The 14,981-nt window shown below is 35.5% G+C and overlaps 1 protein-coding gene and 1 long non-coding RNA gene across 5 annotated transcripts in view; one reads left to right on the top strand and one right to left on the bottom strand.

Moving 5' to 3' along the window:
• LOC120531237 (collagen alpha-2(VI) chain-like) overlaps window positions 1–12,935 on the bottom strand; it is a 91,240-nt gene extending 78,305 nt beyond the window's left edge. Inside the window, exons 1-3 of one of the 3 annotated variants that reach the window (XM_039756469.1) lie at window positions 12,574–12,930; window positions 6,212–6,346; window positions 1,541–2,142 (exon numbers count right to left, since the gene is read on the bottom strand). In XM_039756469.1, the coding sequence (XP_039612403.1) occupies window positions 1,541–2,142; window positions 6,212–6,323 (714 nt within the window). In that variant the 5' untranslated portion in view covers window positions 6,324–6,346; window positions 12,574–12,930. Of the gene's footprint in view, window positions 1–1,540; window positions 2,143–6,211; window positions 6,347–10,818; window positions 10,890–12,573 lie in introns of those variants that run through there. The other 2 variants (XM_039756471.1, XM_039756472.1) reach the window with 2 other exon arrangements.
• The window catches only part of LOC120531239, a 76,541-nt gene that overhangs the window by 11,476 nt on the left and 50,084 nt on the right, over window positions 1–14,981 (top strand). The window contains exons 3-4 of one of the 2 annotated variants that reach the window (XR_005634077.1): window positions 2,719–2,805; window positions 12,033–12,231. This is a non-coding gene — a long non-coding RNA (uncharacterized LOC120531239). Of the gene's footprint in view, window positions 1–2,718; window positions 2,806–12,032; window positions 12,232–14,981 lie in introns of those variants that run through there. The other variant, XR_005634076.1, reaches the window with a different exon arrangement.

Below are 14,981 nucleotides of genomic sequence, written 5' to 3' on the forward strand. Positions count from 1 at the left end.
ATACATTTTTTGTGTAAAAGAACTTCTAGTTAATTATGTAAGAAATCTGAATTTTTGATACACTGGCTGAATTTAAAGTCTATTTTGTTGTACCTTATTTCACTTAAATGTTCAGAATTTGTTTACATTTCATCGTAATGGACATTTTAAAGGCTATTATTATGACTATTGTACTAATTTGTGATGTCATCCAGGCAACAGTTTAAAGGTCATCCTCAGCAGGGTATCCAAGATTAACAGATTACTCTAAAATCAGATTTTTTTTTTTTTAAAAAAAGTTATTTCCTTGACTTTCTGGCTAATTAATTTTTTGCTCTTGTTTTTTGACCCTGAAATTTTGATTATGTTTTTGGTTTTGATGAAAGGTCTGTTTTGTTCTCAGTTTTGACTTTTTGAATCGGGAGTTTCTGGTCATTTCTCAATTTTTATTGATTACTGTCTCTAGCACGTAAGTATACTTTTACTCATGCAGCACTATAGCTAAGCAGAGACTAGTCTGGCAGCATCGAGTTCAATGGAAGATAAGCGCTCCCAAAGGATGTCAGGCCATCATATGGCTTGCAAACTAATTTAGAGATACAATTTCATTAAAAATACACATTTTTTTTAAATAGTCAGAAATTGAAAGCAGACATCCTGATATGTAAATTGTACAAAGTTCATACTGAAACTGATTTACTTTGAAGCAAACGCAAGTTTCTGAGGTGCCTGAGGGTACTGCTAATTATGACAGCCCCTAGCAGCTGCTCTAGATGTGCTGCACAAAAAATAATGTTTAATTATCTAGACTGTCAATAATATTTTATTTACAGTACAATGTCTCATTATGAACAATTTGAAAATCAATTGACAGCAACATGGCAGAATGCCTATGATATAAGCTGCTTTTGGAAGGTTTTTTTAGAGTTATTCATTAGCCTCTTTGCCTAATTTGAAAGTATTGTTTTATTAATTGCTGACAATGTATGTGAATTTCCCCTTGGGTTTAATAAAGTACCTATCTATCTATCTATCTATCTATCTATCTATCTATCTATCTATCTATCTATCTATCTATCTATCTATCTATGACCATTAATATGTATGTTTGTAATTGTACTATACTATCCTGTTATAACTCCACACTTGTTGAGGCACAAATAACTATTTTCTCAGACTCCATATATAGAGAGATTTCTAATGGCGTAAAAAATATTGTATGCATATATGTATAATTATTTGTCAAATCTGCTTAAGACAGTACAGGGTTATTAGGAACCAGAGATTATTCCTGCAGCATTTAGCATTAGGTACACTCACAGAGCCAGTTAAGAATCAACAAATAATCAGACCTATGTCGGGTTGTGAGAGGAAAGATGACAGAGACAAAGGGAGAATGCGCAACGTCTACACAGATAATGACCACTCACATGATTCAAATGCAGCATGTTGGTTCCAATACTAAATACTGAATCGCCTTGCTGCCTGATTCAAATTAGACTTTTTATATTAAGGCATTCAAAAATCTTAGAATTTTTGCAGAATACAATGCGGTACTTACCATGATTTGGATAATTCTGTCAATAATTTTAGTATTTGCTAAAAGATTTTCATTAACTGCTTGATAGTGGTTACGGAACAGTTCTGAGGGGTTATTTGCTATTTCCTTCAAGCCAGATTCGTATGTAGAAGAAGTTGGAGCAACTGCAAAGAGCTTAATTCCAGCATCTCTAGCTCTCTCTGCTGTGACTTTTATCCCACCACATGGACTTCCCGTAACATGTCCATCAGTGATTACAACTGCAAAGCGGACCCGTGTGTTCTTTGAAGCTTGTGTTGCCAATGCAGCAGTCATATTTGCCAGTGCACAATCCGTGAATGTTCCTTTCCCAATATACTGGATTTTTAGAAGCCGATCAATAAACTCCTTCTGGTTACTGGTAACACTGCTAAAGTGTTCCACTCTGTCTGAGAAGTGCAAACCCCCCATCTCCCAGGTGATGTCGATAGCACCCTTGTATTTTGCAGATGAAAGTTTTTCCACAAAAATCCTTGTAAAATTCAAAACTTGTTTTACAAGACCTCCTGGTGGAAGGTAATGCAGTGCGATACTCTCTGAGGTGTCAATGACAAATTGGAGGCTTACAGGGCAGCTTATTGTTTCTGTTAAAAACAAAAAAAGGAAAAATTCAGTTTATATTAACATAATAATGTTTTAGCAAGCAAATGAGGCAGAACATTTGATTTGTTTGTTTTTATTACTCTTGAAATAAATTAGCTAGGACTGTCAATTTTTAACACCATGACATTTAACTGATCACCTTATTACTATAAATTAGCCATGTTTCTGAATTTATCTGTAAAACTGAAACTGCTACAAATCTGAGATTGGCATTTGCCCCATTACGTGGATGCCTTACTCAAATGGAATTTTTGAATATTAGTGACTTGATGAAAACTGAGTCACATCTTTTTAACAGAGCAACAGTATTGAAAAGAAGGCAAGTCATCTGTTTAGTTTTTCTAGGTGGATCACCATTCCATTTTTCACTCAAGCGGGATAGGTGAATTATATACACTATACGTATGTATGTAAATTTTTATACAATGCATGCTTTCTGAATAAACAAGTCTCTTTTTCTCCAGTATATTTTGTATTTATACTAAATGATTTCTCACACTCCTGTCCAGGCACATTTTTTTTATAGCAAAGTAATAATTATAATAATAATTTGACAGGGTGCCAGGCTGGTAGGAAGCAGACAACAAAGATGAAGCATGGACAGTCCCTACTTTATTAAAGGAATCAGTAAGTATTGAAAAGAGGTAAGCAACCATTTTAATGTGCTACCCTGTAAGGTCATGATATGTCCTAGACATAATTGTTTTAAGGGCAGTAAACGAACTGAGAGTTTGGGGGTAAGGTGCAAAAAAGAGTGCTTTTGTTTAACAGATGCAGCCCCCATACACTGTTAGGTACACTAAGTGTGCCTGGTCCTTTAAGTATGTATGTGGACTCAGAAGATTAGGAGTACTCGGATCCTAAGTGGGAGCTTGGAGGGGATGGCTATAGGGTATTCCTGGCCTTCAAAGTGATTCCAATGATTATTTTGGCAGTTGAACCATGATCGGGTATAAAACTGCTCTTTAGCCAGCTGGGTCATTTTAACTTGGACTTGGAAGGTGAGCTGGGGCAAAGGCCTAGCTGGCTGGCAAGGAGCTAGAGTGGAGAGAGTAGAACCTTTGAAAATGAGTTGGTTTCCTATGCTTAAGGCACAAAGTTTTGGGCAGTGGGTATGTGGGTGAGCTACACCATCTTAAAGACAGAATGTGAAACCAGATTAACCGGGCTTTGTGAATTTTCTTATTATTTATTTACTACTTTGTACTATCCCATTGTTTAAATCTCCGTTAAGTGTTTATTTTTTAAGGAATCAATTATTTCTTGTTCTAGTAAAACACATATCTCAATAGAGATACAAGTTATATTTAATCCAAATGAGAATGTCTAAACAGATACATTTGGAGTAACACAGTCAATGAAGCTAAGCAACTTTCCTATCTTGGGGACCAGCTATTCCTCTGAGCACCAATATGAGGCACCAAGTGGCAGCATTTACTGTAACATTTGACTAGAGAATCTGACTTAATGTGTGGTCAGAAAAGAGTAAATATAGAAGACCAAAACTGTGTCCAAGAAATTGTAGCCTGGAGGTGGTGGAGGATGAAAACTTGGTCGTGGGAACAAACTAAAAATGTAGTTTTAATGTGAAAGTCAGAAGGAGCACTAGGACAACCCACTGCATTTGATAGTTTTGGCCATATCTTTGATTTTTGTGTTATTTGATTACATGATAGACCTTCATTTCAACTTCATTGACTTTTTAAACTGTTTTTTACTATAATCACAATGCAACTACTGATCATAAGAAAAAATAACTGAAATGTTCAAAATTTTAATAAAACATCTGCTCAACATTTTCTTAGGAAAATAAGCCAATTAGCTTTGCCTGAGCAGGCAGGTTTTATCACGTAATTGAATCATCACACCACCTTTTGTCTGTTTTCTTAATCTCAATAGCAGGTGGGTGGAAATAAATTTTTATTTTGGTTTTCCTTTCATATATCAAGGTTAACTGGCAACTTTAAATTGTTCAATTAAGACTTAGTTTACTGTAGGTGTGTGCATCAATGTGCCCTGTGATGCACTGTGTTGTTTCTTGTCTTGTGCTCAATGCTGCTGGGATAAGCTCCAGACCCCTAAATAGCTTTGATAATGAAAGGATGGCTCAATTAGTTAAAATAATGAGTATTGAACCTGAAGGTCTAATTTGGATTTAATGTATGGCATTGTAGTCATAGTCTATTGATGGTGTTACATCAATGTGCCTAGTCTTGCTTGGTGGCCCAAGAGTAGCAGAGATTCACAAGTACACTAGAGTTGCACAGCTCAGGTTAAGGGCTAGATATGGGCCCAAACACATAGGAAATTTCCCGCTGGCAATATAAAGTCACCTTCCATCAGTGGTACAATTAGCATATGCAGTGGGTGCTACAGACATAATAAATAAGTGAGTGCCATGGAAGAGAGTGATCATCTTGATCTTTTAAGACACACAGCCTAAAACCTGCCGGTTAGACCTTTTCCTTTACAAGATCATTTAGGCTTGTCAGGTGACATCAGGGATGTCAAGGATGTCAGGTGCAGCTAGAGGTAATTTTGGCCTGTTTTAGCCTGTACAGCGACATAAAGGTCACTCTGACCGTAGGGGTATTGGGTTTGGCTAGAAATAAACATAAGAAGGAATTTCTAACTGTCTCATGGCAGATGAGGGAAAGAGGTGCAGAAACAGACAGGAGGTCAGGATGAAATCTTCAGTGAGATATCTGAAAGAGGGGGCAAGTGGGCTAGCAGCCTTATCAAACAGACAGACATTCAAGTCTGTATAGAAATCCCTTGTGGAACTGCAGATTCTCATTTTTAGAATAATGGATGGTGCAATATTCATTATTATGTAGTAACAGAAATTGGGGGAAATAAGTCAAAGGAAATTATAATTAAGCTATATAACTCACTAGTGAGACCTCATCTTAACCACTGTGTGCATGTTTGGTCTCCATGTTTTAAGAAAGATATAGCAGTGTGAGAAAGACTCCAGATTGGGGTGATTCTAGAACTGACTGGGGAAATATTGTTTTTGCAGATAGAGACTAAGAGGTGACAAAAGTGTTTAAAATTTTAAAGGGAATTCGTACAGCTAATCGCAGTGGTTACTTTAAAACGAGTTCTTCAACAGGAACACAGGCACACAGATGGAAACCTTTTAAGGGTACATTTTGCATAAACAGAATATTCCTCTTCACACAGATAGCAACATGCACAAAAAATGCTGAGAGTGTAGTACAGAGTGGTATCTTCAAAACTTGTCGCTGAACAGAATGTTGCAAAAAAGATCAGCAAAGGGAATCAGGATGAGACCGATGATATGATGTACAATTTGATGATATCTTCCCTTACACATGTACAGTATATAGCCACAGAAACCTGCTACAGAGAACATTAGCCCACCAATATTTAATGACACTTGTCATTTGAGAAAAAATAGCAATTTCAAGCACCACAAGAAGGCATGATCTGATGAGTAAGGGTCTCCATTACTTTACCTTTTTCAATCAAACCATTCATGTCTGTCATTTGTTTTGATTTTACACTAATTGAGAAGCACACCTGATGACCTATGAACTATATCACTGACTAAAAGCCCAAGTTCTGATTTCTAAATTTGGATGCTGCAAAACCATGATGGTTTGGCAGTCAAAATCCAAACAGTTCAAAGATCACCTCTCCATCAGGCCTGTTATTCTCAGAAGGCATCTTCCCTGGGTTTCAAAAAAACAAAAAAAGGATGTATTTTATATTTTCAAGGCAGTGTGGTCTAACATACTGGACATTTAACCAATGTTTCTGTTTGAATACCCAAGTCCTGATTTACTGTTTGATCCACAACCAAGTCACTGAATCTGTCTGTGCACCAAATGTAATAAAATATGTATTTTTAGGTTAAAATGTATCTTTGATCTTATTTAGCATCACAGTATAGTCTTCACTATGGGGTGGTGTAATACAAACTGTTTGATTGTTCATGATAAAATCTGAATGATTAAATATATTATCTAAGAAATATTTAGGAAGTCATAACATAAAACTAAAATTACCAAAAGCATTTCTTACTTGAACATTCTGGTGCTGATGTTGGTGTGATTGGTCTTGGTCCTCTTAATACATCCTGAGCATTGTTTGCCGTTCCAGACAACAGAAGTGCGAAGATGATTTTTAGAAACATTGTTAGCAGCAATGAATCTACATCTGAAAAAAAAAATAATTATGAAATAGTTTTCATCACCAGTAGGCAGGTCGGTGGTATTGCAGGGTGCTGGTCTTAAAGAGGACTATAGTTCTTTGGCTATTGCTGCAGTTCTGTGTAAATTCTTCATGTGCAATCATCATTGTGCTGCATGACATCTGGATGCTGTCAGAGAGGCATTTATTTTAAGGTGTGCAGTGAGGTTTCAATTTCATAGCTAGGGAGAGCCAAGCTGTGGGAAGGATATAGGTTAGGAATGGTGTGAAAGATGGGAGGACTCTATATTTTGAAGGAACCAAATCAGAATTGAACAATGCAGTTCAGTTTTTGATGCCAGTTAATTATATAATTATACACTGTATATTTATACAGTTGGAATCATTATTGTTTGTATTCTAAAATAGCAGGGGCACAAAAAATGTTTTATTTTGAAAAAGAACCTAAAGTTACCATTAGTAACTTTTTCAATTGTTTTCGATCCACCACAGTGCAAACCAGGGAAACCCTCAGAAGGACGGTCTTGTGCAAAATGTTAAGACATTTGTGTTGCTCGCTGTTCTCTGGTGTAGTCTGAGATTCTGAATGATTGAGGAAGAGTTGTAGGAGTCTATTCATTAAGTCCTGATTGAGATATATTCTAGCCTGAAGCATTCCAAAATATAACAGCAAAGTCTAGGAGAGAACTAATGTTGTTTTCGAGATTTATTTTCAGGACTTTGGTTTATAATCTAAATGCCATTAAGCTAACTTTTATCCCTGCAATAATAACTTAATATATTTTAATCTGTGGGGGTTAAAAACACAAGAGTCACACAAATCAAGTCTAGTCCTGTGACTGTAAGCAAAATGTTTAACATGCTTGCCTTTCAGTTCTGCATAAGTTTATTTTCTAAGGCTTAGAAAGTATGCATATTTACAGGCATGCCAATTATAAAATACATTTTTACTATAACATCTGTCATTTTGGAGTTGGAAATATTTTATACTTATAAATAGCACCTTTATAAGGCTTTGGATGTATAATTCTACAGGAATCTGATAAATGCAGTATTTTTTTGCAAAAATGTACTAAGATACCTGTAATTTTGGAGCTAATAGTATATTTAAAAATGTAACTAGTACTTTTATTTTCTTCAGCATGATTGTTTAAGTGTATTTAGGGAAGAGTACAGATTAGAATTGTCTTCCCTGTGATTGATTGTTTAGGATAAACACATCAGTCTTAGTGTGAATAATTCAACAGCATACATAGAGTTAACAAAAAGGAAAAGAATGCATTGATGAAAAAGATCACTGTCCTACAAGACTGCTTTCTTATTGCACCATGTCCTCAGAAACAATGTTAAAACAAACAAAATCTGTGCTAGCTTTATGATTGGTTTTGAGGTAAGAACTAACAAAGGTATTACAGTATAACTGTGTGGAGAATATTTATAAACAGTGTGGGAGAGTTTCTAACGGCTTAAAATATATTAAAATAACCATACAAACATATGGTTTCTACTTCGCGGATTTTCACCTATCGCGGGGGGTTCTGGAACGCAACCCCCGCGATCGAGGAGGGATTACTGTATATAAGAAATAAATTACATTTATAAGTTAATGTATCATACAGTAATGGATGCACATAGTTCATTCACTCATCCTATACCTTTTTTTGATAAGAATTATATACTATATATATACAGTATATTATATATAGTGCCCTCCACAATTATTGGCACCCCTGGTTAAGATATGTTCTTAGGCTACTAATAAACTCTTTTTTTTCCCAAAAAATAAAGGCTCACAACAAAAAAAAGAGAAAAATCCAACCTTTAATTGAAGTACATTTATTCATTAGGAAATAAATCCCACATTAAGAAATAAGTTTTTTACATGAAATCATGTGTGCCACAATTATTGGCACCCCTGCTGTTAATACTTTGTACAACCCCCTTTTGAAAACAAGACAGGACTTAATCTTCTCCTACAACATTTTACAAGGTTGGAGAATACAGAGACAGGGATTTTTGACAATTCCTTTTTGCACAATCTTTCTAGATCATCCAGAGTCCTGGGTTCTCTGCGCTTCAGCTCACCCCGAAGGTTTTCAATGTGGTTGAGGTCAGGGGTCTGAGATGGCTATGGAAGGAACTTGATTTTGTGTCTGCTGAGCCATTTTTGTGTAGGTTTTGCCATATGTTTAGGGTCATTATCCTGCTGGAAGATCCAATGACGACCCTTCTTCAGCTTTCTGACAGAGGCCACCAGATTACCAGATTTTGATTTAAAATGTCCTGGTAATTCAAGGAGTTCATGATGCCATACACCCTAACAAGGGCCTTTTGAAGAGAAACAGCCCCACAGCACCACGTATCCTCCACCATACTTTACAGTGGACATGAGGTGCTTTTCCACATACTCATTCTTGGATTCACGCCAGACCAACTTAGAATGTTTGTTGCCAAAAAGCTCAATTTTAGTCTCATCTGACCAAAGCACATGGTCCCAGTTGAAGCCCCAGTACCGCTTAGCAAACTCCAGATGTTTACGTTTGTGATTGTACGTGAGAAAATCTTTCTCCTTGCATGTCTCCTAAACAGCTTGTTGGCATGGAGATAGCATCTTATGGTTGTCATGGAGACTTTGTGACCCCAAAATACCACTGTTTGGTGCAGTTCTCTAACAGTGAGCTTTGGAGCTTTTTTACTTCTCTTACCATCCTCCTCATTGTGCATGGTGGCAAGATAAACTTCGGTCCTCGTCCAGCCTTGTTTGTCACTGTTCCCGTTGTTTTACACTTCTTTATTATTCCTCCGACTGTAGATACAGGAAGGTTTCGGCAAGGAGCTATTTTCTTGTAGCCATTACCTGACTTATGAAGGTCGACACACATCTGCCTTACTTGAACAGCATGTTCTTTTGTGTTTCCCATGTTGAAGAGTGGCTAAGAGAAATAGGACTCTGTGTCACATCATATTTATACCCCAGGGACACAGGATGTCATTAATTACTAATTAAACTGTCCAATTTACTCTGATCAATTTTAAAAACTAAACTAAAAATTAAAAAAACACTTTAATTAAATTTATTTTATCGGAATTGCTAGGGGGGCTAATAATTGTGGCACACATGATTTCATGTAAAAAATATATTTCTTAATGTAGGATTTTTTTTTTCTTAATAAATAAATGTACTTTAATTAAAGGTTGGAGTTTTCTCTTTTTTGTGTTGTGAGCCTATATTTTTTGGGGAAAAAAAATTATTACAAGCCTAAGAACACATTTTAACCAGGGGCGCCAATAATTGTGGAGGGCACTGTATGTATACAGGATATGTGTTACATGTTTGCAAGATGTGGAGTCTACAGCAGACTTCAGGTGGAGAAAAGGTACTAATCTCAGGTGGCACACTAGTCCATCTCTACACAAACACACACACACGTACATATCTCCTTCATGCTGTCCCAGTTCAGAATCATCGAATAACCAAATACACACATGTTTGGGATGTAGAAGGGCACAAAAGGAAAACCACATGAATACAGTAAGAATGTGCAAACTCCATACTAACCAGGAAACAAATTCAAGTCTCTGAAACAATAAGGTTGGAATACTAATTACTATGTCAACATGTTTTCATATCAATACATTATATTTTATGTAGTATGTTTTTAACATTATCTGCAGTGTGTATATTTTTCTTTTTATTTCAGCAGAAACGTTTTATAAATTTCCAATCAAAATGACAGCCTTTTTATAAGAGTAGAATTGATGTTTGTGTGTATAATGTGTTCATACTGTAAATACTTTATATAACATCTATATGCTATTACATTAATATAATGTGATTGTTATTCAAACAATACATAATATAACAAGTTCATATTGTGCCTCTAAGTCAACTCATTCCTAGATTCAAATTGCATAACCTATGGAGCAGAGGGAACATTCCTGTCACTTGGGAAGCTACAGTCGATCTTCTTCAGTATACAGTAATAATCTCATTGCACCCGAGAAACCAGCTTGTGCTTTCCATAATGCTGTTACATTAAGACCATTATCAGTATATTTTTGAGAAATGTTTAAATTAATCTGGTTATTTTTTTCATAGAGGAGTTACATATTCATTCTTTGTTTTTCCTTAATGTTGATATTATACATATAGTTGTTATAGTTATTTTGTCCAGTAATTCAGTAATTATTTAGATACTTTAATCTTTCACTTGTATCATACTCCTATTCACTGGATCTCAATCTCTCTGTTTCTTAAATAAGTTTATCCATTTGAGAGACTATATTATCAAATACGCAGGTGCTATTGGTAGTGAAGGCTTTTATAAGAAATCAATAAGTACAGTACATAATCTCACCCTCAGAGGAATAATAGCTCTTCACAGACTGCAAAAAATAAAAATAAATCCCAAATCAACACATCTCAACCTTGGCCCAAAGCACTCTCAGTGAGAAAAATTAAATGACATCTTTTTTACCTTTTCAATTGTAGAATACTTGAAGTATTTATAGCAATAACAGGATTCCATAATCTGTTTTTAGTGCTGTAATTTACTTAATAAAATTATCCATCTGTCCACTAACAAAAAACATTTAAACCTTTAATACAGTCTTGGGGATCTGGAGTCGATCCCAGCATCACTGAATACAAGGCAAGAGCTATCCCCGGAGGGGCAGCAGCCATTACTGGAAACATGCAGCCACCCGCACTGTCTCATGGAGAGACTAATTAGAGTCACCATTCCACCTATCATACCTTTTTAAAATTAAGACGTATTTGGTTGCACACAAAAGGATGGTTTTAATTTTTCAGTATATTAAAATGCACTCAAAATGTATTCAGGTTAGTGATAGATTACTGATGAGTTTTAATTATTTCCTTAATTAGATATTAATAATGTATTCTTAATATTGAAGACAAATATATCAACCACCCACTATATGAGCTCCTTTCTTTTTATTTACTTAGAAGGGCACATTTTGTATTTAATCTACTGTTTCTGTATTTGTTTGTTTGTTGTTCCCTCTGTTTGTTTTATTATTGTTACTGAGGGTGTGTGTTCTGTCCATTCAGTATACTATATTAATTTAATGTTTTATTTTTAGAACCTGCTTAGCTTTGAAGCTACTAATTCTACACATCATATTATTATTGTGAATTTTTGCAATGTATTCATCCATTGATCAGTCCAGCATCCCAACCTTCTATTCATCCATGTTCTGTACCAGCTCATCCACTTCAGATTCCTAGGGCACCAAAGCCAATCATGGCACTCTTGGGTGCAAGGCAGGAACCAGTTCTGAAGAGTGCAGTAGCTTTTGCTGGGCACACACACGGACAGACACCTACTCAGGGCTAATTTAGAGTCACAAATTAACTGACCGTGCACCTAGTTAGATGTGGGTGGAAAACTGGAGAAAATGTATAAATCTTGTCATGTCAGCATGGTTTGTAAATTATTTTGAATGTATTATAGACTCGTGTAACTGTCCACTGAGATGCAGTCTTTTTCATAATGCCTGTTATGAGATGCTCATATGAGTGTGTACTCTATTGAGCTTTGCTTTTTCCATGTGCATTTGCCATGTTCTGATTTATTTTTTCTGTGAGCTGGATTTTGATCTTTTACCAGACAGCACAGTCACAAATCTTTCTAAAAGACAGTTTTTTGTTTTTTTTTTAATTTTATAGCATTAGTCCCAAACCAAAAAAGAAAATAATTCCTAATGTTTCCAGGAAACAGAAGAGACTGTTATGAAGCTAGGATTTCCATGATTCACAACACAGAGGAGAGAAAGGTAATGCTTTAGCTAATGTGTTAATAAGAATGAGGTCACTCTAGCCCTTCAAAGAATAAGCACAAGTGTGCCTTTTAGTTCAGCCCAATGTCAATACTGACTGGCACTGCTGGGGCACTAACCTTATTAGCACATATATAACGTATAGTTAGTACACATATCATTCTTTACTTACATTGTTGATTTATTCAAATGTGTTAGATCAAACAGACTTTTCTTTTTGTTATAATTAAAACTCTGTCTCATAGTTTACATTTTAAACTTTGCTAAACAGAAGGAGCAGAGTCTGACCAACAACCACAAGAGTATACAATAGGTTGGTTTCTTATGCTTCTGTAGCACTAATGAAATCCTCATTTCCTTAAAACTGAACAAACTGCTGTCAAAGAGCTCCCTGCAGAAATAAACAAAATAACAAATGTAAATCCACATACCTGCAGGAAAGAAAAAATAAAGCTCCCTTCTTTTCTTTCAGAGAAGATTTGGAAAATCCTTTTCCAACTCGTAGCTTTCAATTCTTCATTCTTTAAAAGTTTGCAAATTAAATAAAATGTTAAAGAGACAATTGTGGTTGGGAGTGGCTGAAGCCTTTCAACATTTTTTCTTGAAACCAAGAGCTTAATGTCTTAAAGACCAGCCCACCTCTCTAAAAGAACACCTGATAGCCACTAGGAGAAGCTGTCGACACACAATAGTCCTGGGCTGGCACGAGTTCAGAAACATGCCAACAAAGCTAAAAATAGAGCTAATTTTCTAATCAAAAATTAGAAACCAATAATATCTCCTTACACAAATATGCAAGATGCTCAAGGCTTTGACTGCAGAAACGATAGTAAAAAAAAAAGAAAACCTAAGTAAAAAAAGGGTTAAGGCACACAGTTTGATTTGATTAAATCTTTTGCCTAAGAATGTAAAATTCAAAAGGAAACACATGGTAGCCAAATATTTGCTCACAGAAGACCTTGTGCTCTCTGGCCAAAATTAACAAGGACTTTGTGACACTAAAGGTTATTTAACAAGGCTAGTTTTATTATTTTTATGTGTGCTTTATTTGCACAGACACAAATAAGATAGCTAGCTGAGAAACAACAAATATAGATAATCTGACATGTTCCTGCCAAAAAATTATACAACCCAGCCCTGCATTTTATTTTCTTTCCATTTTCTTTTCCTGCAGCATCAGACTTTTCTGTTTATGGCTTCCTCTCTATTGGTCTGCAGAAGCAGTGAGGAACTAAAACAATACTTTTAAAGGAGAAGACAGGTTTGGCAGTACAAAGGTTAGCATGGCTGCTTCACAGTTTCTCAGTCTAGGATTTGGTTTCTGGTTTGTTCATTGTTTGAGTGTAGTTTGCATATTCTGATTTTTTTCCAAGAGTGTATTCTCTAGTTAACTTGCCATTAGTATGATAATACGCACGAAAATCCAAAAACATTGTAATATGACACACCTAAATCATCACTGGTGCAGCAAATTAGTTTTAAAAGTCACTTGATTAGTTAAATTGAGGTCAGCTGGTCTTATTTAAAGGGTTTTAGTTGACTGTAGTATAAATGCACCTTATCTGTAAGGTCCAGCGTTGAACCTACATAATGAAGGCAAAGGAACACTCCAAGTGCATAAAGTTGGTTGAACAGCACATGTCAGGAGATGAATGAAAGAAAATATCCAAGTTTCTGAATATAAGTTTGAGTCCAGTTAAATCAACTGTTAAGAAATGAAAAGAGAATGGCACAGCTGTAAATAGCATAGCTGTAATTCTGCCTAGAGCAAGCCATTTACAAAAACTGAGTAATCACCCAAGAAGAAGACCAGTAAGGGAGATCAACAGAGACCTACTGTATGATAACTCTGAAAGAATTACAACCTACAGTGGATTAGACTGGAGGGGTTGTAGATACAATATCTGTTGCCCAGGGGCTTCACCAGTTGCAGCTTTAAAGAGGCCAACAAACAGAAAGCCACTACTAAAAAAATGCACAGAGAATTTACCAGAAGGCACAAGGGACACTGAAGTAAGCTGGAAAAAGATTCTATAGTCTCATGAGACCAATGTTGAGCTTTTTCACCAGCAGACTAAATACCATGTTTGGTTTGCTCCAAAAACTGCATATTATCGAAAACACACCATCTCCTTCATGAGAGATGGTGATGGTAGCATTATTAACCCTGGGAAGCTTTTGAGAAATGAGGGTAAAATTAATGTAGCAATACAGAGAAATCAAGGAAGCTTTTTTTTTTTTTAATTAAGAAAATAAAAATGTTACATTTGTTAGAGAACACTCCTTGTGGTCCTTTCCTCTATTTAAAAAGTCCATGCCGCAATGTGTGCTGATTCTATAATTCTATACTGCAGCAAATTGCAAAGAATTACCTGGGGAGTGGGAAGGGTCAAGGACCATCGTCTGAGTGCTGCCCCATGGGTCTCCTATTTTGAAAATACTAGCAGAACATTTATTTGAGACACCACTGGCTATTAGTTTAAGAATTAACCAAATACTTTCAAATAAACAACGTTCTGAGTAAATTAAGCACTAATAGCCTTTTATGCAAAGCTAATTTAAACAATAATGCTATGTACTACTAACTATAGTGAAGGAAATTTTGAAAAGGATAATATTCAAGTAAAAGATTACTGGAGTACCAAGCAAACAATGGAATGCATTGTATAATATGCATCACATTAAATAAATTAAAGTATAAAATGAAATGGATTTTCAAATGATTAATCAATCTTTCACAAAGAAATACTTATTTCTGGAAGAGAAATAATAATTGTTTTGGAAAATCTACTGATTTATAGTATTTATTGTTCTGGTGCAATTACTACTGACTGACTGT

The sequence above is a fragment of the Polypterus senegalus genome, chromosome 6 (genome assembly GCF_016835505.1).
Source record: "Polypterus senegalus isolate Bchr_013 chromosome 6, ASM1683550v1, whole genome shotgun sequence".
Classification (NCBI taxonomy): domain Eukaryota; kingdom Metazoa; phylum Chordata; class Cladistia; order Polypteriformes; family Polypteridae; genus Polypterus; species Polypterus senegalus.